Raw genomic sequence first — 23,913 nt, 5'->3', positions numbered from 1 at the left:
TACTTTTTCTTCTTTTTCCAGCTGCCCCTGGTCAGAGTCCCTCATATTCTCTCCAGTCACAGTTCCCCCTGCCATCACCCCCACTCAATATTCCCCTATTTGCCCCTCAGTTCTGCCTCAGCAATTAGGTTCCCCCAGCCTCCCTATTATCTCTTCAGCTATACCCCATTCTAGTTACTCCTACTTTCCCATTCTCAACAGCTTTCCCACTAACTCCTTTGAGCAATCCTACTCTCCCCAGCCTCTCTCATTCAGCATTCCCATTCATGCACACCCTGCTCTTACCTGCCCCCCAAGACTTTGCGCAGGAATTGCTCTCGGTACAGTCAGAGGCCCTCCCGTACATCCACATTCAGCATCCACTCACTCTCCACAGATGCCTCCACTTCCCATTCTCTTACCAGCTCCCTTCATCATCATTCCCCTCACTTCTTCCCCAGCTGGCTCACCATTTACACTTCCCCCATTCTCATCCCAACCCCTTCTGCAGTCAGAGTTGTCTCCTCTTTCTTCAGTCCCCCAAGTTAGAGTCCCCTTTCTCTCACCACCAAATCCTTAATTTGCCTCTTGCTGCTGGCTTCCCTGAGAGCTGCTGGGGCTCAAACACCTCTGAAAATCAGGCCACTTTTATTTAGGAGCCTAACTTTAGGTACCCAGCATTTGGCATTTTTGGCCATTTTGTTTTTTCAGACACTGCAAAAGAAGTATGATACTTTTTTGCTATATTGGTTATCGTGTTCTCTCATTATTCCTACCATTCTTCGTTGTTCCAATTCTGATGCAAGTTATTCGGCATTTATCAGAGACATAAAAAGTGATGGTATTATTTTAAATAACTTTACTATTTTTAATAAACTGACAGTGTGCTTATGGCTAGAGAACAACATGCTTCCTGCCTGAAGGTGTTTGCAGTCTCATTTGAATAAGACAGAATAAAAAGTGGTTTATACACTGGGAGTCCACATTTAAAATAAGAGAGTAGAAATTCCTTTTGTAGTAGGATCCAAGTGTTCTTCCTCCAAGGGCACCACTGAGCACTTAAACTGTACATGGAAAAATATTTTTGAGTGCTGTATGTGAGAGAGAAAGAATCACAGAAGAGAACCAGGAGCTCATTCTCTCTTTCCCCCCAATAACACATTTAGATTCATGAAATCAGGGTGAACAAATAAGAAATATTTAGATTGTTTTCACTTATTTTGAAGAGCATCGCCTTTAGTGTTTATAAGCCACAAAGCAACACCTGCATGTTCTGGGTTAAAGGATATGCTGACGTTTCAGAGTCAAAATGCACAATGACATTGAGAAGAAATAAGGCCTGATACGAGTAAAATACATAATGAAACAAACTAACTGCCCCCCAAAACAAAACAAAATGCAGCCCGTTTCTATTTATTTACCATTATCACCACTATTATAGTGTAAGGGCCTGATTTTGTTCACATTGTAATGGACCACTATTCCCACTCTATTTTATTTTCTAGGCTTTAGTTCATCAAAATTATTAATTATTGTTCACTGGGTGCTGAGAATAATCCCTCTGCTGTTCCAACATCAAGTAAAACACAATTTTACTTCAGTGTGCCTACAGTCTAAGGCCTCAATTTTAAACATGTGACCATCATTAAGAATCTGCATTGTCCGCATATTAACTTCAAGTTAGACATGTGATTAAATGACTTATTGTATCACTTGAAGTCACGCAGAAAGCTTCATTCATTCCAACTAATGCAGGGACCTATAAATTGTACCGCTTGGAGCCAGCAGGAAATTCTCCCCTGGACTGACAGCAGGTTGCGTTTGCACATCTGGAACATGCTGACACTGGCTAGGGGGACTCACATTCAGAATCAGAAACATTTAACTGCAGCGGTGCTTCATGCGGGAAAACTACATTGCTGTTTGAATTGAAATTAATGGAGGCCATAGAAATATTTGAAAGCTGCCACCTAGAGAACTCCCAGAAGGCATATGAGAATAAAGGGGAAATAATGGCGCTTCAGAAAGAGAACTCTTGAAAAATAAATACAAAATCAATCACATTTTGCACATAAAGCTCTCTGAGTCAATCAATAGCATGACTCATATTTTGACTCTCCCCCTCTCTCTCACTCTCCATACATCCAGCTAAGTCAGAAGTTACACAGCTCATGCCAAGCTCTTCTGGACTCTCACAAAACTGTCTTGGAATCTGCTGAATACATTTATGAGTGAAGGACAAGTTTAAACTGATGCTGTCCTTTAAGAAAATTCCTTCCACCTCATCAGCTACACAGATGGCTCAATGCTACAATAGTGGGTATCTGTGAAATATCTACAGTAAGATAGTATACAATGTTATTATAGCCATGTTGGTCCCGGATTATTAGAGACAAGGTGGGTGAGGTAATATCTTTTATTGGCCCAACTTCTGTTGGTGAGAGAGACAACCATTCGAGCTTACCCAGAGCTCTTCTTCATGTCTAAGAAGAGCTCTGTGTAAGCTGCAAAGCTTGTCTCTCTCACCAACAGAAATTGGGCCAATAAAAGATATTACCTCACCCACCTTGTCTCTCTACAGTAAGATAGCTCAATAGACAAAAGAATTCCTGCAATGACAAAAATTCCACAAAAATCTGCATTTTCTCATCTTCACTTACTGCTAGTCTGACAGTATTAAAAAAAGCTTTCACTATAAAGAAATCCTCAAGAGAAATAATAGGAACCCCCAAAGAGACACTCACAGTAGCTGCAGAGTAAGGTAATGCATTTTTCACCCACTAAAACAGAGACATGAGATATGTGCAAATGGCCCATCTGTTGCTGTTGGGTCTAGTTTATTCACACTGTATCCTTATCCAACTGCTTAAACTTTTTTATGTCTTCATCAAAAATGCAAACCAGAATAATTCAAGAATAATTAATGCAAAACTGCTCCTTTTCCCATTATTGGACAGAATGAGCCCGTATGCAGGAGATCAGAAGAGGTGCACATAGGATAGTCCAACTAGGGAAGATGAGTTCAGGAAGCTCTGAACTTCCCCCAGCATGGCTGGTAGCTAAAAAACACACCTGAGTCATACAGAATACAGATAGCACTGTGAGAAACAAATGAACTAGGTAAATGACAATCTCTGTTCTTTCGTCACTGTTGAAGATTCTGGTTTGGATTTTCAAAAATGCTCTTATTGAATTCCCAGCCAACACTGCAATACATCAGGGGTAATATCAGAGCGTCTACTGGAGTTACAGTAGCAGAAAAGTGATATAAGTGAGATCAACTCTGGGCCTGGAGACATGAAACGGTTTCGAGTCAGGATATAGTGTTTCATCTCTGTCAGCTTATCCCAATTCATACCAAGTGAAGCTGTGGAAATGATGATGTGTCACATTTTAAAACAGGAAGAGGGAAGGAAGGAGATTATATTTAATTCTATTTCCTATGTATGGACTGGAATGACAAATGTAAGAGAAAGAAGGTGGTCCAAGGGCCCTGTCAAAGAATCCAGGTGGAGGATAGGCATAGAGGAGAAGAACTCTCATACACTCCCCACTCTATGCCACAGCAGTGAGCGAGAGGTGGTAGGTGCAGGGCCTGGAGGCTCTGGAGCCAGCAAACTAATGTAACCTACTGGTTAGTGTACGTTAGAGATTCCCCTCTGTTTCCAGTCCCCTGAGAATATGGGTATATCCACACTGCAATAAAAACGCCCACGGCCAGCCCATGTCAGTTGACTCAGTCTCACAGGGCTCATGCTGTGGGGCTATAAAACTGCAGCACAGACATTTGGGCTCAAGCTGGTGCCTGGCCTAGGACCCCACAATGGGGGAGCATCCCAGAGCCTGGGCTCACTCCAGCCTGAGTCCAAATAATTACACTGCAATTTTCTAGCCCTACAGCTTGAGTCCCATGAGCCAGAGTCAGCTGACACAGGGCAGCTGCAAGTGTTTTTTTTTTTTTTTTTTTTTTGCAGTGTCGACATATCCTAATAGTCTGTTATAGCCCCAGCTAGTGACCGTTAGCTCAATCTCTAGAGGCACATGGTTTAGCTGTGGCCTAGTGTGTGGGCCAAAGTGGGACCTGTCATACTTGCATCAGCAGGGAGTTCTAGTCTCAGGGAATCCCTCCTGGCTATTTGTGGTCCATTTTCTAGCCTCTTTCCACCTGGTGAGTGCACAAAGTAGTTAATCTGATTAGAGCCCAGTCTCACTAAAGTCAGCTGTTCTTGGTAAAGAGCAGCTCTTTCTTTCCCCTGCTTTACCCAGAGTTGCTGCTATCAAACCCAATCTCAAAAAGAGAAGCCAAATAAATGGAGTATAGTTTCATTTGAGCAGGCCTGAACTCTTTGGTACAAAAACATTTGGATTCCTGCCAAGACTGTTCCCTCAGCCCTACTTAGCATTGATGGGTTTGATTCTTTCCAATTGTTTTTTTCTGGACATACTCATATTTTAAGTCATAGTCACTAGGACCCTGCAGATATTTAGAAAAGTAAAAAGGGTTTTGTGGTCTTCAATTATGAGAATCATGAGAAAAAAATCCTCTAGTTTGTTGCACTGCTCCACCCAGCTTATATTTAATCCTTTCCCCATTTTCCCAACAATGAAAAAGGATAGATGTTTACTCTGATGAACTTCACTGATGGGTTCTTTATCTTGTTCCAGGACAGAAATATTTTCTTGAAGCATGGAGTATAAAACAACAACTAATGACAGGAAGTCTGAGAATCCCGGGAGTCCACAGTCCTCTAATTATAACATTATCACATACTTAAGTCTTCATTTTCCTTTTCTAAAATCATAAGTGTATTTATGTAGTTGACAACGGGAAGACAAGAGATTCAGAAAGAAAAGCAAAAACAGTAAGTAAAGATCAAAAAGGAAACCAGAAAAAAGACCACATAATAGTAGCTCACTTTGCAAGTACTAATAGTTGAGTGACTGTGGAATGGATATATAAGAATATTATTTAGCACTAATATAGCTCTTTTATCTTCAAGGACCAAATCATGTCTACACCTACTTGGGTGTTTCATAATATACAGAACAATAGCCTCTCAAATAAGAGGCATGTATTATGGAAAACAGCTACAATTACAAACATAGCTTGAGTTCCAGTTTTGTCTCCCTTTTTTTTTTAAAACCAATGACCACACCTGTCTTCATGTCTATGCGGCACACAGAGACAGCTGGTGGCTGAACAGTATACTGCAAATAAACATTTCATTATAAAGTGTGGAGCAGTGACATAGGGAATTGCATAAAGTGCCTTCGCTTCCTCGCCTCCCTGTGCGGAGTTCAGACACAATCTTCATTCTTGCACTTTCAGGATGTAAGGAACAAAGGAGTCTACTACCAACAGCAGCACTTGATTCCCCAAAAAGGTGTGGATAGATGAGGTGTGAAAGTGGGTCCTTCTCTTTCCCCTTCTCAATACCAGAGCAGAGTTGACCCCAGCAATGACCACTGGTGTGAATGGTCTTTTTCCTCACAGAGGTATGCATGGAGCACCTCAGGACACCTCACAGAATCCTATCATTGATACATACAACTGCTGATTTTATCAATTGAATCTATGCTGTAGATACCCAGACTTCAATATTATTTCCCACCGAACTTTGTTAAAGGACGTAAGTCATCTAGCGAATCATATGAGAACACAAAGGGTTTGGGGCTGTTTTACAGCTTCAAAATGAATAACTAATGATAACTAACAATAAAACTAGAACTCATTTGCATGGGTGAAAAACTCAATTCAAATGGTGAAATTTATGATTTCTGAATATAAATAATTTCTTATTCCTTTAAAAGGTACCATTTGAGATTTCATTTTTCTATGCCAAGAATTACATTCTTTTTTGTCAGTACTGGGCTTACAAATGCTCAGTATTTTTTCTGCTATATTTTTAACTACCACTTACACTTTAAGTGGATAATTTTATACAGGAATCACTCTACTTGGGAGTTTATAATATTGGCATATTATTTTTGGAGCCCTAAGTAAAAGTCTGCATAAAAGATAGAAGTTGTAAAGGCATAGAAATGTTACATAACTTTACAGAATTGTTGGTATAATCACTCTCTGAATGGGTCACCAGTAGCATAGAACTTGTGAACTTTTGCATTGCAGCATAGATCTTTGCCATTTGAACTAAAAGAATAACTCCTGAAGTTAGTAGCAATGGTAAGCTGTTATCTGGTAGTGGAGCAGCCACAAGAGGGAGTCACACACTTTGCGGGTGTGTCACACTGGCAGCTGTATAACCTCCCACGATCTCTTCACTACCACCCATGATCATAACAGATTTGCTGTTTTCTGTCAAAAGTGGAACTTTCAGCAGTGCCAATCAAAATGGTGAGGACAATAAAATCACGAGATGGGTAGGGTAGGCGAGAGAAAACAAATGCATCACACACAAAAATCACAGCAGATGGACCATTTAGTGCTTTACACTACAATACTGCTGGAAGGCTATTGTAATTTTCTTTCCAGGTATCTGTCACATCCAGCCACAGTGTGGAACAGCCAAGTGATGATAAAATTGTAAAGGCAACACAGTTAACTGAGGGCCATAAAAACCACTTACCCCAATGAGAGAGAAAAATGTAATTCTATCAACGTAGCATGTGTTACAAATAAAGCATCTATAGAATTATGGCCCTAACATTCCTCAGAGCTAAGCCTCTATCTGCAAAAGCACCCAGGATTCAACCCTTCAAGTAAACATGGTAAGAAATAGCTGGCTGAAAATACACAGCTCAAGTTACTCAGACTGAAATTGTGTAGCATATTAGGCAACTGCTGGTGGGTTTTGTTAAAATCTACGAGCAACAAAGCTTGTGAGGGGAGGGAAGGTGTGTTGGTCATGCCTGAAATAATACTAATTTATTCAATCTTTAATTGGCCAAATAGATTATTTACTAATACTTTTCATCTGGCACTAGCCACAGTATAAAGGACCTAGTCATGCAGTCTTGAAGCTTAATATCAGTGAGGAAAGACGTCAGGATTCGATCCAACATGTGGGAGTGAGGAAAACCATGCAAGTTAGCAGAAGATGCCTTTCTCTGTTCTATGGCTCTGGTGGTCTATGGGAAATGATTGTTCAGACAGCTTTTACCAAATCACTGTACCCAAAGAAAACATTTTACCGTGCTCTAAATTCCAGCAAGACTGTGCGAAATGAGTGTGAGTTAAAGTGAAAGGTTATTAAGTGCCCAGATGAGTTAAACTATATAGTTTGCATGTCAGAGTGAGGATGGGGGCCAAGTATAGACTGCAAAGCAGAAAATGCCGATGAGGTTAGAATTTTTTTTAAATTACTATTTAAAATACTAGTTAAACATCTATACAAAGGCAGACATCTCTGGCAGAACTATAAGCAAGATATCTTGTATAGCACTCACGGTTGTGCGATATTAAATAACACCTCTCTTATCCTGAAGATTTATTTTGCAGGGTTGTGCATGCAAAACACTTATTGTGACAGGTGGCTTGGAGGGCTAGGCAGCCTAGTGGTTAGAGTGCTTTGCTCTCAGCCCTCTGCTTGGTTAAGGAGCCTCAATCTTTAAGGCCAAGGAAGGTAGGGGGACCTTGGCCCTCCCTCTCTATTGGGTCTCATCCCAGGGTCCTGCATATATCAACTGGGGGGTGGGGTCCCTCCCGGGCCCTATGTATGTCAACTGGGGTGATGGGTCCCTCCCAGCAGGGAGACAAAATCAGTTGCCCTGGGCTATTTTCTACCAGACTCTTCAGTTTGGGGTGTGGCGCCAATTTGCTAGGCGGCTTGCTTCCTGTAGGGTCCACTCTTGGGTCTTGGACGGTACCAGGGTCCTTCAGCAACACCAGTTGCTGAGGGCGAGCCTCACAATGTCTCTGGGGTTCACTCGGTTACCTCAGGTGCTGGAAGCTCCTTTGCAGTCTCTCTTGGCTGAAGAGACAGTGCTTACTCCCAGATGGCTGCCATGGCTGGCAGGTTAGCACTCTTTCCCCTCAGGTAGGGAGACAATTAGCTCCTGCCTAGGGTGATCATACATCCCATTTCGTCTGGGACAGTCCCTTTTTTGAGCCCTGTCCCAGCCATCCTGACTTCCCCGCCACCCAAAATGGGCATTTGTCCCATTTGCTCTTGCCAACTTGATCAGTTGGCAAGAGCAAACGGGACGAATGCCCACTTTTGTCGGGGGGCAAGCAGCAAAACCAGCCCTGCGCAGGGTGGGAGGCAGGGCTTGGGTGGGGCACAGGCAAGGCTCAAGCGAGCAGCAATGCCACTGTCAGCCCCGCACAGAGGGGGAGGCAGAGTTCGGGTGGGGGGCAGGCAGGGCATGAGAAGCAGCAAGGCCAGGCCCGCATGGGGCTTGGGGCTTGGGTGAGCAGCTCGGGCCAGCCCCCCGTGGTGTCCTATTTTCCTTTTGGGAAATATGGTCACCCTACTCCTGCTTCTTCACCAGTCAGCTCTGAACTGAGCCAGGTTCTCTCCTTTTCTCCCTCCCCCAGGCCTGGCATCGGCTGCAGTTAAAATGGGGTGGGGCTGTCTGGGCCCAAAGGCTCTTTTTAACCCCTGCTGTACTGGCTGGCAGTTTCTCTGCTTCATCACAGTTATGCTGAAATATGTATGAATAACAGAAAGTGAGGATTGACACAGATATACTCTGACATTAGCCCTGCATGGAGCCACAATGGGATAGCCACACTTCTCAAGGAGATGGCTACAAGAACAGAACTTCTGTTGCTCACAGCGAGAATTGAATCAGGCACCACTTCCACATTAGTTCATACTTTCCTGGTCCCTCCATATCAGATCATCAGGAGGGATACGATAACCAGAGTGCTATGGCAAAATTCCAGCTTGCTGATTGACATTTAACAACCATCAGCCAATTAGTATATAGTCATTCACATAATGTATGGTTATTTCAAAATAGCTTTAGAGTAGTTACACAATAGCTTTAGAGTAGTTACCAATCAAGGTGCTGGGAACTGAATACCTATGGAGGGGCAGGAGGTGCATTGTATAGTTTTCCAATAGCTACTGTACAATACGTGTGTACTATGTTTGGCTGAGAAATATTAATTTTGGCAAAACAAGAGATAACAATATAGCAAAATACAATTCCTATAAAAATGTATTTTACTAACTGTCCACAGGAAAAATTTATTAAAACTCTATAAAGTTCACAGAGAAGCTGAATAGGAATTAGTGTGTTTCTATAAAGTATGGTAGATAAGAACATAAGTATGGACATTTTCTGTGGAACTGCATCTCAGTTTCAAGCTTGCACACAAAGGAGAAATGCTCAACAATTTCTTCTTCATCAAGGAGCATTCCTTAAGTCATAGAAATAGACTATGCTGAGCTGTACTTTAGAAGCATTCACTGTGAATGCAAAATGTGTGCAAAATTTATAGAAATCTACAAAAAAAATTAGCATTATGCAGAAGATGGAAAAGTTCAGAGAATTCCCGCAACATTCATCCAAATGTAACCTGCAAAAAAATCAACAGCTACAAAGCTTATTTCAATTTTGTTTTGTGTGGTTGCCATAATACAGAATAAGCCTTTTACTCCTGCCCGAGCTTAGATTGGAGAAGTATCCTACCAGCTGGAATAGATAGGATATGATTCCGCCCTCTCCATGTTGAGTCAGAACGTCCTTGTAATCAGCTTTCTCATACACAGCACAAGGGAGTACTAGTGGGTGGACAGGATGACAGGTCTCAATTAATTTGTTTAGAAGAACCTATTTATATTGATTACTGTCAACCCCATTGCATGAACAGTTTCAGTTTGGCCTCTGGAATTCAGATGAAACAATTCTGGTGACGCATGAGGCCAGCTTCTCTTTCCACTTACACTAATGTAAACCAAGCGGAAGCCTACTGAATTCAATAGTATTACACCACTGTAAAACCAATGCAAGTTAGAGCAGAATCAGGCCCAGGATTTTTTTCTTCCACAGTTTGCTATTATTGCCATCACAAGGGAACCCACCTCCATGCTCAAATTAGTTTTAGAATCATTCAGGAAAAATGGAGAGATACCTGATGTGGGGCATGCTTGACAAAGAGGCATCATTAACACTGACTGGTATTGTGACTCTTTAAATAGTTTAAGAGACAGCAAATTAACAAACAGATCATTGCAGCACAGGAAATGCCACAGAGAGGGAAAGAACACAGAGCCTGTAATTTCTGCCACTCTGTTCCTTTCTATATCTTTTATTTTACTCCATGCACATTTTTAGCTGTCTGGAAACTGACAGCTAATTCCCCATCATCAGTCACTGTGATGCTCTGTGTTTTTTTCCCTGCTGACAGTTATTCTATTGATTTACAAATGTGTGTGTTCAGGAAAATTATAAGGGAATTAAGAAAAATTAAAACATGTGGCCTTCAGAGTATTGTGTCTAACATTAAATAAGCATGCATCACAGCTCTTGGATAAGAGGATAAACAAAGGGAGTATAACAAAGAAAGTGGAGTGTGGAAACAACAATATTGCAAGGCTGAGAAGAGGGGATAAACCACACCAGGGCCAAACTCAACTCCTGTTTACATTTATGCAGCAGGAACTTTGCATCTGTATCCACAGGCAAAATTTAGTTACACAAAACCAACAATGTAATAAATGAGACACATACTGTACAAGTGGAGTAGATAAATCCCAGTGTGGCTAAGTAAAGAAGTCCTCACTTGTGGCATGGTCTACACTTTCTTTCCTAATAGAATGAATGCTGTTCACTTACCTGTGAATTATTTGGTATCTCTGCAAATAATCCAGTGAAAGTGCCAGTTCACAAATATATAATTTAACAGTTCCTTCCTTAAAATGCACATTCTGTTGTAGGTGGTAACGCAGATCCCCTCCAAGTAACAGATCTACCACCATGAACATGTCTTCTTCATCTTGAAAAGAATACCTGGAAGAAATAATTATGAAAATGAAAAAAAAAAAAAACCCTGTTATTCAATTCAATTCAATTCAATTCAGTGAGCTGTTTTTGGCAAGGCAAGCTATTAAAAAAACCAAAAAACAGCCAGATCCTTCCGTTATCTAACAGAGGTAGATCTGCCCACGGTAAGATTACAGTTTGCTCAAATGCAACAGATTGTTTTCTCCAGTGCTACCAATACTAGCCCAACCCTGTGTTCCTTGTGCACCCACACCTCCTTCTGACAACAGCAGCTCCCTTGGGTGCGTAAGGAAAGCGGAACTGGGCCCATGGATGTCACCTGGCATTTTGATTTTGAGAAACACAGATCACCACTTTTAACACTGATTTATTGCTGGGCAGTATTTAGAAAACCTTTTGGGATTTATGTATTTTAAAATGAGTATGTATCTTCTGAATTCATAAATTGCCCTGGCAAGTATCCGGAATAAAAATAAGGCCTATAAAAACCATGCTTGGTATTTAGATAAGTGCAGTCATAAGTTGTGAATCACAGAATCATGGGGTTAGAAGGGACTGCGAAGGTCATCTAGTCTAACCCCCTGCCAAGATGCAGGGTTTATTGTGTCTAAAACATACAAGACAGATGGTTATCCAGCCTCCTTTTGAAAACCTCCAGTGAAGAAGCTTCCACAACCTCCCTAGGCAGTCTGTTCCATTGTCTTACTGTTCTTACAGTTAGGAAGGTTTTCCTGAGGTTTAATCTAAATCTGCTATGCTGTAGTTTGAACCCATTGCCTCTTGTCCTGCTCTCTACGGCAAAAAGAGAACTTTTCTCCATTTTTATGGCAGCCTTTCAAGTATCTGAGGACCTCTATCATATCCCACTTAATCTCTCTTTTCCAAACTAAACATACCTAGTTCCTTCAGCCTTTGCTCTTATGACTTGCATTCCATCCCTTTGATCTTCCTTGTCACTTGCCTCTGGATCCTTCCAGTTTCTTTACATCCTTTCTATACACTGGAGACCAAAATTGGACACAGTACTCCAACTGAGGCCTAACCAGCACTGAGCAGAGCGGTACTGTCACCTCCTGTGACTTGCATGCTATGCCTCTCTTAATGCAACCTAAAGTTGCATTTGCTTTTCTTTGCAACAGCATGACATTGCTGACTCATGTTGAGGTTGTCATCCACCACAACTCCCAGATCCTTCTCAGCAGTGCTGCCTCCAAGCCAGTTTTCCCACATTCAGTATTTGTGCACTTGGTTTTTCTTCCCTAAGTGTAGCACCTTACATTTGTCTTTGTTGAATTTCATTTTGTTGTCTTTAGACCAGTTTTCCAATTTATCGAGATCCCTCTGAATTTTAGCTCTATCTTCCAAAGTACTGGCAACCCTCTCTGCTTTACGTCATCTGCAAACTTGATCAGTATGCTCTCTATGCCTACATCTAAGTCATTAACACAGATGTTAACAACATTCCCAGAACAGATCCCTGTGGAACCCCACTTGAGATCTCCTTCCAATCCAACATCATTCCATTAATAGTTATTCTTTGTTTGCGGTTGTTTAGCCAATTATGTATCCACTTAACGGTAGTTCTGTTGAGCCCACATTTCTCCAGTTTACTTATCAGAATATCTTTGGGACTGTGTCAAAAGCCTTGCTGAAGTCCAGGTATATTATGTCCACCACATTCCCCATATCTACCAAACCAATTACTCTGTCAAAGAAGGAAATCAAGCTGGTTTGGCATGGTTTGTTCTTGGTAAATCCATGCTGGCTGCTAGAGATTACTCCTTCATCCTCCAGGTATTCGCAAATTGAATGTTTTATACATTACTCTAGTAGCTTCCCCAGTATCCAAGTCAGGCTGACTGGTCTATGGTTTCCTGGCTCCTCCTTTTCCCCCTTTTAAAGGTGGGCACTATGTTAGCCCTTCTCCAGTCTTCCAGGCCCTCTCCTGTCATCCATGAGTTTGGAAATATTATTGACAGTGGCTCCAATATTTCTTCAGCTAATTCTTTCAGTACCCTTGGGTGAATTGCATCCAACCCTGCTGACTTGAATTCATTCAAATTGGTCAGAAGATCTCTGACATGTTCTTTGTGTATCCCAATCTGCATCCCTTCCCCTTTATTGTCTATGGTAACTTTGCTAATTGTCTGGTCATATCATTATTTGGGAGAAGACTGAAGCAAAGCAGGCTTTGAGCAGCTCTGCCTTCTATCATCTTCCGTTACCAGCTCACCTTCTCCATTGAGCAGCAGGGACACACCATCCTTTATCGTGAGTTCAATCCTTGAGGGGGCCATTTAGGGATCTGGGGCAAAAATTGGAGACTGGTCCTGCTTTGAGCACGGGGTTGGACTAGATGACCTCCTGAGGTCCCTTCCAACCCTGATATTCTATGATTCTATCTTTCTTTTTTGTCTGACATATTTGAAGACCCCCTTCCTGTTGTTTCTAACATTTCTTGCCAGCTGTAATTAATTCTTTGCCTTGGCTGTCCTGATTTTGTCCCTACATGCTCATGCTAGTCCCATGATGACAGCTAGTTCCTTGGTGACATGCCCCTCCTTCCATTTCCTGCACGCATCCCTTTTGGTGTTTAGATGGTTAAATAGCTCCTTGTGCAGCCACATTGGCCTCCTGTGGCTCTTCTTATATTTCCTCTGCATCGGAATAGCTTGATGTTGAGCCTCTAGTATTACATCTTTTAGGAACTGCCAGCCCCCTTCAACTCATTTTCTTCCTTATTGGTCTTTCCATGACGCCTTGCCTACTATTTCTCTGAGTCAGTTGAAATCTGCCTTTTTGAAGTCCAGAATCTGCATCCACAAGTATTACCTTGCAGGATTGGTACCTTTTATCATGTAGGTTATATTCCCCACTCTGTGTATATATCCAGCTCCCATTAAGACATATCTACCCCATATCTTGTATTATGGCCCTGAATTCACACAGCAGAGAAAATAAAACTGGGATTACACTGCCCACCATTATATATGTTCTCCATATATAATGACATTTTATAAAGTGTTAAATTCTCCATGGTCACTGATTGATTTCTGATTAACCCTTTCCAAGAAGTGCTTGTGGAAAACTCCAAGGGCCAAATTCTACTCTGTCTTAAGCACTGTAGATCCAAAGGTTAGCCAGCTAACCCATATAATGTGGTTATTACCCGGACAAAGGGTAATTTCCATGGATTTCTACTTACCATGCCATTGCTATATTTTTTTTCCATCAGAAAACACTGTCAGGAACTCACTGGTTTTAATTTCTGAACAGTGTATTTCTACAAGATGCTGTTTTTTCTCTCCCAAATGGTACAATGATGAACGGCTTATTTATTTTTTAATATAAAATAAGTCTGCTTAGATTTGTCTCTGATGGAGCTACACCAGTTTACACCACCTGAGGATCTGACCCACTGACTACTAAACGACCATAGTAATATGTCTTTGACACATATTGTGTGGTGTGCAATTGTGCCTGCTCTCTATGGGACATCTTCAGTGCTACAGTATGTTGTCCTCTAATTTCTAAGAGTCCCTAAAAATATGTTACATCTAGAAAATCTGTAGCAAAAATATGAGGCAGGGAAGTCTTTATTAGATTATTTTAATCAAACAGCTTTATACAGTCTCACTTCTATTCCCAGACTCATGCTTTGTGAAATGATGTACTGCTTAGGGGTTGTCACATATTTAAACTCTTTCCATTCTTTTAGAGCATGATCTTCTGTTGCACTTCTGTGCATCTCCCAAAAGTTTGGTTAACATTTCAATTTTTACATCTCTCTGCATCTGTCATGACTGGAAGTAGAGAGCTTAAACAGGCAGCAGAGCAAGCTGTTGCTCCAGCCTTTGAGGTAGTGTAACAGGCTATACACAACCTAGCTCTTGAAGATCCGAGTAAGGTCTCCTCACACAACCCATCCTCACCAGAGGTCAGATTCTCATCTCACCTACATTGATGTAAATCTGGTGGTAAGTCCACCAACATCAATGGAATTACTCTAGATTTGTGCCACTGTAGCTGAGGTCTGAGCTGAACGGATCCATGGCCCTGAGGAAGACTTGTCCGCTCACCTGAAATGTCTGAACCTGTGGACATGCTGGGAGTGGAACAGACACCACAGACTGAATCACGGGATACAGAGAGCAGCCATTCTCATTGGCACTATGTCTCACCTTAAGGGTTTGTGCACAGGCAGAGTCATATTGCACAGAGATCCTGGAAAATCATGGATGTGTGTTTTGTGTTTCATATATAACACCTGCCAACATGCTGTGTCATAGTATCATCATGTCAGGAATTAGGGCCCGCAGCAGAGCTAATCACCGGGCAGTCTCATCAGAATAGCTGGCCTTCAGCAGGCTGCCTGATTGGCCACACCCCCTGATTGGCTGCAGGGGTCAGCAGGCTGGCTCTTAAGCTAGCAGCACCAGCAGCTCACTGGCTTTGCAATGCTCATGCCCACCACTGTGCCTGCTCCTATGTTATCTTGTTTCTCCTGCTCCTGCCTTGCCTCTGCCTGCCTCTTCCTTGAACCCCTCCTTGCCTGATACTCCACTTGCTCCAGTTCCTGACCTTCGATTTGATCCTTGGCTTTGGCTCCTGACAACTGACTCCAGCTAGATTCTTGGCTCTGGTATCCACTTCCTGCCCTCCAGTTGACCCTTGGGTCCTGCTTCCTACCACTGACTCTGGTTCTGACCCTAGTCCTCGGGGTCTGATGCCTGCTCCAACCACTAGGCCTGACAACTACTTCAACTACTAGGCTAGACTGCCCTCCTCCTGATCGGCTAGCAGATTGAGAAGCCCTTGAAATTAGGGCCAGGAGTCCTCGGCGCTAGCATGGACCCTACTAAGGCCCCAGCAGGACTGGTGGACACCATTCAAAACCTTCAGGTGCGAATAACACAGAAGGCAGCCCTGCAGGCACAGGTTGCTCTCCTGGCTCCTCCTATTCCACCCTTCCCAGAGCCAAAGATTTCGCGGCCCAACAAATTTAATGGAGACTGGGACAAGTTTCAGGGTCCCTGAACCAATTTTGGCTCCTGTACCTACTGTGCCCTTAATCATTCCCCATGGACCAGGCCTGCGTGGGACTCATCTTAAGTTTCTTGACTGGGGAGGCCTTGGCCAGGGCTTCCCCCTTCCTTTCCTGGAACAGTCCAGCCTCATCTTGCAACTATTAGAGGAATTCATTCAAACTATGCCCACTATCTTTGATGACCCCCAACCATGTGCAAGTATACTGCTGAGTTTTGTTGTTTGGCTTCCAACACTGGGTGGAATGAGGGGGCACAATACCACCATTTCCGCCTGGGGTTAAATGAGAATATAAAGGACGAGCTTGCACAGGGGGAGCCTCTGTCCATTTGGAACAATCTGATTGAGAGAATCAGTGTTATGAGCATACCTTGATTTTCTTGAGGCTGCCATGCATCCTGCCCACGAGAACCCAAATGTGCAGGTCTGCCCTAGCATCAGAGCTCATGCAAGCCAGCCAGGTTCATCCACACCTCTCCAACTTGGAGAAGCACCGACACCAGGAGTTAGGCTTCTGCTTATATTGTGGGGAACTTAGCCATCTTGCCTTGATGGGCACAGTGAAGACTTGGGTGGAACCAGAGCTGGGAAGTGCCAGGTCCCCAGCCCTTGGGAGTGGGTCCAGGCCGAGCTGGTTTTCTCCTCTCACGAATTTGCTGCGAAAGGGAACCTGTTTTTCCTGGTCCCGGAAGCACAGGCTGCCTTTGATAATTTGAAACAGAAACTCATGAAAGCTCCCATCTTGATCCACCCAGACCCTGCCACGCTGTTTACAGTGGAGGTAGATGTTTTGCATTTTGTGGTAGGGGCAGTACTTTTCCAACCCACTGCTCCTGCTGGTCAGCTTCACTCGTGCACCTTTTATTGGTGAAAACTCTCTCCTGCTGAGATGAATTATGACATCCTGGACAAGGAACTGATGGCCATCAAAGCAGTCTTTGAAGAATGGTCCCCTCTTCTGCAGGGTGCTAGGTTTCCAGTCCAAGTTCTGACATAACATAAAACTTGCAATATCTAAAAATGGCCAGGTAATTGAACCAGCTGCAGGCTCTCTGTTCCCTCTTCTTTGCGTGATTTGAGTTTGTGGTCACCTACGGGCCAGGGACTAGGAACTGGAAGTACTGATGTACTGTCATGAAAGCGTGAATACTACAAACCTGGTGAGGAGATTATGTCCACAATTCTCAAGCCCTCAAACATCATTTCTGGTACCACAGCCTCCGTCTGCTTTCAGTTATCTAGCAATCCCCTTGTCATCCAAACCTGTCAGCCTTAGACCATCATCAAGACCAGTCCTCTATATTCTTCACCTTCCAGGACAGGATCCTACACAATGAGGGACACATCTATGTTCCTGAAAGGGCCACTTGGCTTCAAGTCCTACAGTTCTGCCACAACACTTCTCAGGCCACTTCAGCTATTCCAAGACCCATGACCAGGTTTCCAGGAACTTTTGGTGACCTGTCACAAGCACCTCTGTTGCATCCTATGTAGATTCCTGTGAGCTGTGCGGCTGTGACTGAGACCCCCTGTTCAAGACTGCTGGGTCTCCTCCAGCCCATACCCAATCCACTTCAGCCTTGGGTCATCATTTTCATGGACTTTATCATGGAATTACCACACTTGCAAGGCCACACAACCGTTCTAGTGGTGGTTGGCCACTTAACCAAGATGGCACATTTTGTTCTACATTGAGTGCTTTCCTCTGCCTATTTGTGAGCAATATCTTTTACCTCCATGGCTTGTCTACAAATGTGGTATCTGACTGGGGATCCCACTTCTACGCCATTTGAGTATCGAGGTCCTGAACTCAAGATCCTATCATCCTAGCTACAATGGGCAAGCAGAGTGGGTCAGTGTGGTCCTGGAACGGTACCTATGTTGCTTCCTAAATTACCATCAAGATGATTGGCTGTACCTGATCGTTCATGCTGAGTTTGCTTAAAACAATGCCCATAGGCCTCTACCAAGCAGACTCTCTTCTTTGCTAACTATGGTTTCCATCTTTGTGCTCATCCAGAGATGCCCTTGGAATCATCGCTGCCTGCTGTTACTGAATTCACAGACCACATCCAGCAGGTGAACCAAGAACTCCAGAGGCAGTTAGAAGATACCAAGGTATCCTACAAATGATATGTTGACTGGTCCTACCAGCCAACACCTGGCTTCTGGGTAGGGAATAAGCTGTGGTTGTCTACCTAGAATCTGTGGTGGACTGACCCCTCTGTGAAGCCTGACTACAAGTATCTGGGGTCTTTCCAGATTACAAAACAGATTAACCTGGTTAAATTCAAGTTACAGCTACCAGATTCCCTCAAGATTCACACAGTCTTCCACATCCCTCTTCCAAAATCATTAGTCAAGGATCCCTTCCCACGCTGTACTATTCTTCTCTGCCACCTATAACCGTTCGGAGCCAAGAAGAATATGTGCTTCGGCAGATTCTAGATTCTTGTTGGGTCCAAGGAAAATTACAATATCTAATTGACTTGAATGGGTTGGGCCCTGACCAACATCCATGGGAACCTACAGAACACACCCATGTGTTCCTTTCAGCATGCTTACATTGAGAAACCTGGTCCTGAGGCCCTAGACATACTTCTCAGGGAAAGGGGGAGGTACTATCAGGAGTCATGCCTGGAGCAGAGCTAATATCCTCCTCAGTAAAACTGCCCGACAGCAAGCTGATTAATTGGCCATGCTGCCTGATTGGCTGCAGCGGCCAGCAGGCTGGTTCTTAAGCCAGGAGCATCAGAAGCTTGCGGGCTTCTCAATGCTCCTGCTCACCACTGTGCCTGCTCCTGTGTTACCTTGTTCCTCCTTCTCCTGCCTTACCTTATTCCTCCTCCTGCTTTGGCAGCTTTCCCGTTTGCTCCAGTTCCTGACCTCCAGTTTGTCACTTGGGTCCAGCTTCTGACTACTGACTCTGACCCACTCCAACCACTAGGTTAGACCACATTTGTCCTGGTTGGCTGAAACATCATTAGCCATGACTATAGACATTTTTCCTGCATAGTCACTACTTGACTGAGACCTGAGTGTCTGGCACCTCTCTCAGGGCCTGAGTGATAGGGTTCTGGTAACAGTTGTTCTGACCTTGTGCAGTACGACAGCACTGCCTGAGATTTTTAGAGCAGAATGTATGAGGTCAGCATGGATGAGAGATGTGTACCTATCACATGAAGGAACAACTGGGCATTCCTACCAGTTGAAGGCTTCTTACCCTGGCAACCCATGCCACTCCCCATCAGCAGCTGCTTAAGCTACCTACCTTTGTGTTAAGAAACAAGGAGTAGGAGTTCCTCCAACTGTACCAAGCAGCTGGAGTATTATAAGACCAACCTATCTGCCAAAGTTCTGAATAGAACTCTATGTAGCAACTCCTAAACTCCGATGGATTTTCTTTTGAGGGTGAAAATGTCTTTCCTCCCCTGAGACTTTCCCTTCTACAAACCAAATATTCTTTTTAAAACAAATGAAATATTCCCTTTTAACTCCTTTCCATTTGACATTTCATGTTACTAATTATTTTGATTTATTGTTGTAAGAATTGGAGTTGACAGGAAATGAAATACCAGTCACCTGAAAAACAAATCTTTGAGAAAAAGTTATGCAGGTTTGGGAGAAGGGGGAAGGGCACTTGGCAAATCAGCCAAGTGGAGATTAGCTTTTTCGCGTTAGCACTGTAATTTTACTTCAGAAAACTTCTTATCTGCTCAACGGCAAATGACATACCAAAAAATGCTGATTGATTCTGAAGTAAATCAGAGGCCGGTTTTGATTTTTATGTTTACCAGGTAGCTGGGGAATACCTTTCTGTATGAATTACAGGCTTGTGCTAATACTGACTGCCACATTACTGAGGGATTGTAAAACCACATTTTAATCTACACAGAAATGAAAGCGTAAATGGCTTATAGCTGATTGCTTTGTCTGGGTTCAAAAATCACACAAAAGGAAATGGTAGCATAAAGCTGTTATAGAAAATAATTCTAATTACAGAACTATGTTCTGCTTGCTTGAAGAAAAGTTTTAATGCATTATAATCAGCTTTCTCTGAATTAAAATAAAGTATAATGCCTTTAGCAACAGTGAATTGGTTTCACTTTTGGAGTATTTTCAGACTGGATGATAAATCATGTCTCGAGCAAACCCATAGAAACCAAACTAAACAAAACATTAGCAACGGAGAATTGGTTTAATGGTTTGGCATTTTTCAGACTGGAAGATAAATCAGGTGTTGAGCAAAATCACAGAAACAAAACTAAACACTTTATAAATTAGTTAATATCTGATTTCAGATTTGAATACACATATTATTGCACATTAGGGTAAAGACTCCAAGTTATTCTGACTCATTTATATTCCATATTCTTTGTGTTAACCCCAAATAATTTTTAGATTTCAGAGTAACAGCCGTGTTAGTCTGTATTCGCAAAAAGAAAAGGAGTACTTGTGGCACCTTAGAGACTAACCAATTTATTTGAGCATAAGCTTTCGTGAGCTACAGCTCACTTCATCGGATGCATACTGTGGAAACTGCAGAAGACATTATATACACAGAGACCATGAAACAATACCTCCTCCCACCCCACTCTCCTGCTGGTAATAGCTTATCTAAAGTGATCACTCTCCTTACAATGTGTATGATAATCAAGTTGGGCCATTTCCAGCACAAATCCAGGTTTTCTCACCCTCCGTCCCCCCCTTCCCCCCAAACTCACTCTCCTCCTGGTTACCAGCACCAGAGAGCACCAGCCAGTTAAACTGGGCTTACAGTTACTTTGCATCACTGGTGTAATGCAAAGCAGCGAATTGTACTGGTGCACTTGGCCCTTCATTTGCAATTGAGTTTATTAGTTTACAGGGCTGTTTTAGTGAGAACCAACCCAATGTCTATCATAAAATCATAGGACTGGAAGGGACCTCGATAAGTCATCTAGTCCAGTCCTCTGCACTCATGGCAGGACAAAATATTATCTAGCCCATCCCTGACAGGTGTTTCTGTCTAATCTGCTCTTAAAAACCTTTGGAGATGGAGATTCCACAACCTCCCTAAGCACCTCCCAGTGCTTACCCCTGACAGGAAGTTTTTCCTAATGTCCAACCTATCCCGCCATTGTTGCAATTTAAGCCCATTGCTTCTTGTCCTATCCTCAGAGGTTAAGAACAATTTGTCTCCCTCCTCCTGTAACAACCTTTTGTGCACTCAAAAACTGTTATCATGTCCTCTCTCAGTCTTCTCTTCTCCAGACTAAACAAACCAATTTTTTTCAATCTTTGCTCACAGGTCATGTTTTCTAGACCTTTAATCTATGTGCCTTAAGGACTCCCCGTATGTTCCTGTTTCAGTTCCTCTGGCAGTGCTACTTCAATGCACAGAAAAGAAAACAATGCCATGGGGAGGCTTTCGAGGACTGATGCACAAAGTAATGTGTAGCCATGGAACCTTTTGGCCTTGTCCACCTTACAAAAAAGGTATATTTTTAACCTGCATTAAACTAATCCATGTTATCAACCTAAAGAGGACAAGGCCATAGTAGTTTTAACCTGTGTTAGCAGGTCAAAGTAAAGCCCAAGTTCCCACCCCATCAAAGAGAAATCCAAGTGAGTGTCCTGGAAAACACTGGTCTTGAGTTGACAGAGTTAAAAGTTATTGAAAATTACATATGGTTCGTGCATTGCATTGACATGTCTTGCTAAGATCATAAACTGTGCAGTGAAGGAAGGCCATGCTGCATATATGTCGGGCTAATTCAGATGCATGCTGACCATTATACTATGGATGTGCAGGGGTGAGACGTGGGCTCCTCACGTAATCTTCTACAGAGCTCTAAAGGTTTGCAGAGACAAGCAAGAGAAGCATGGGGGTGGTAAGAGGATCCTAGGAAATACTAAATTAAGAGATGAATAAAGTTATTCAGTTAAGTGCATAAAAATCAGGAAATAGAAAAAAATTATGTTGCATATCAAGCCTCAACTCTGCCCCCTTGTTTGTATGTATTACAATTAAGTTTTTAATTATATCGCCACATACTCAAATAATACAAGTGTACAATTATTTAGGCTACCCCTTTGATTATAAACTGTTTTGGGCAGAGACCACCTTTTTGTTCTGTGTTTGTACAGCACCTAGTGTAGTGGGATCCTGGTCCACGACTGGGGCTCCTAGGTGCTATGGTAATACAAATAATAAACAACAGTAATATATTTCCTAATGCATATATGCCAGACAAGCAGGGCCTGATTATTCACTGCCTTTCAACTTGTGTGCTCATTTACAACTGTGCAAAGTGGGTATTACACTCTATCAGGTCAGAATAACAGCATTTTACCCTCAGTTTACGAAGTGGAAATAACTGTACAAGATACAAGACAGAGGGTCAGATTCCAGGGGTAGGCGGAACACAATGAACAATACCTATGCAACATATGCCACAGAATAAAGTAGAACATAGAGCAATACATTTATTTTGCTGGCATACAAAACATACAATACATTTATTTTGCTGGCATACACAGGACACCAAATTTTTCAAGTAAATTAGCTTCATACTTAACTGCCTTATCCTCCACATTGCACCTTAGGAAGGCTGGGGCTGGTAATTGAAAAGAAAATGTACAGAACATAAAGACTGACAAAATTATTAAATTACATGTGTGTCACAGGGATGATCCTTTAAGGAGATGCAGCTGCCCAGTCTACCTGTGACAGGCTCTGCTGAAGAGAATGATCCAGTCAAGGTCCACCTGGTTATAACTGCCTTCCAGCTACATACCAGAAGGAATGCTCTGTGTAAGCTTGAAAACCTGTTTCTCTCACCAGCAGAAGTGGCCCAATAACAGATATTAGCCCACACACCTTGTCTCTTCCAGCTACTTAGGCAGTTAAAGTAAGGAACACTTGGGCCTAATGAAAGGCTTAGGAGAGCTCAGTTGGGGAGGCTCCTGAGGAGAAGCTCTGGGGGAAGGCAAGTTCCCAAGGAGACTGAACTCGGCAGAAGGTGGTGCCCCTAAGGCAGGGAGAGTCAGGATTACAGGGCTCTCCAGGCAGAGAGGTCTGGGAGAGACCCTGAACAAGCAGGTGGAAAACTGTAGAGCTCAGTAGAGAGCAGAGAAGCCTGAGAACTTAAACAGGAGGCACTGTTGTTGGAACCCAGGGACTTTTGAATTCTGTCTGGGCTCTGAAGTAAGGGCCTTTAATAATTTTCCAATTGCTCCTTTCAGAAGTCTTTATTAAAGGGAGACACACTGCTGTCAAGGAAAGTAGAATGTTTGGCTTTTCTGTGCCCAGGCTGTTAAAGTGACCTCATTGTTACCTCATTGAGGGGGAAATTGAGGCAGTGTAAAGCAGAGCCAGACTCAGCTGCAAGATGGTATTCAGGAAGTCATGGGTGTCTCTTTTACAGTATGGTGAAGAGCAGGTACTACAGTATATATAACGTCTCAGATAATAACGGTTCATAGATTCCAAGGCCAGAAGGGACCATTGTGATCATCTAGGCTGATCTCCTGAATAACACAGGCCATAGAACCTCCCCAAAATAATGCCTACAGCACATCTTTTAGAAAAAGAGCCAATCTTGACTTAAAAATGGTCTGTGATGGTGAATCCATCATGACCCTTGTTAAGTTGTTCCAATGGTTAATTACTTTCACTGTTAAAAATGTACACCTTATTTCCAGTTCGAATTTGTCTAGCTTCTACTTCTAACCCGTGCCTTACGTTACACCTTTCTCTGCTAGATTGAAGAGTCCTGTCATAAATATAAAGGGAAGGGTAAACCCCTTTGAAATCCCTCCTGGCCAGGGGAAAGCTCCTCTCACCTGTAAAGGGTTAAGAAGCTAAAGGTAACCTCACTGGCACCTGACCAAAATGACCAATGAGGAGACAAGATACTTTCAAAAGCTGGGAGGAGGGAGAGAAACAAAGGGTCTGTGGGTCTGTCTATATTCTGTCTTTGCTGGGGATAG

General features: G+C 42.8%; 1 protein-coding gene across 2 annotated transcripts in view; it reads right to left on the bottom strand.

Moving 5' to 3' along the window:
• STK32B (serine/threonine kinase 32B) overlaps positions 1-23,913 on the bottom strand; it is a 265,486-nt gene that overhangs the window by 97,337 nt on the left and 144,236 nt on the right. For both annotated transcript variants that reach the window (XM_077814640.1, XM_077814641.1), the window contains one exon: positions 10,726-10,899. In XM_077814640.1, coding sequence (XP_077670766.1) covers positions 10,726-10,899 — 174 coding nt within the window. The remainder of the gene's footprint in view (positions 1-10,725; positions 10,900-23,913) is intronic.

Source organism: Eretmochelys imbricata, chromosome 4 (assembly GCF_965152235.1).
Source record: "Eretmochelys imbricata isolate rEreImb1 chromosome 4, rEreImb1.hap1, whole genome shotgun sequence".
NCBI classification, from domain to species: Eukaryota; Metazoa; Chordata; order Testudines; family Cheloniidae; genus Eretmochelys; species Eretmochelys imbricata.
This window is presented reverse-complemented; position numbering and strand designations above follow the sequence as displayed.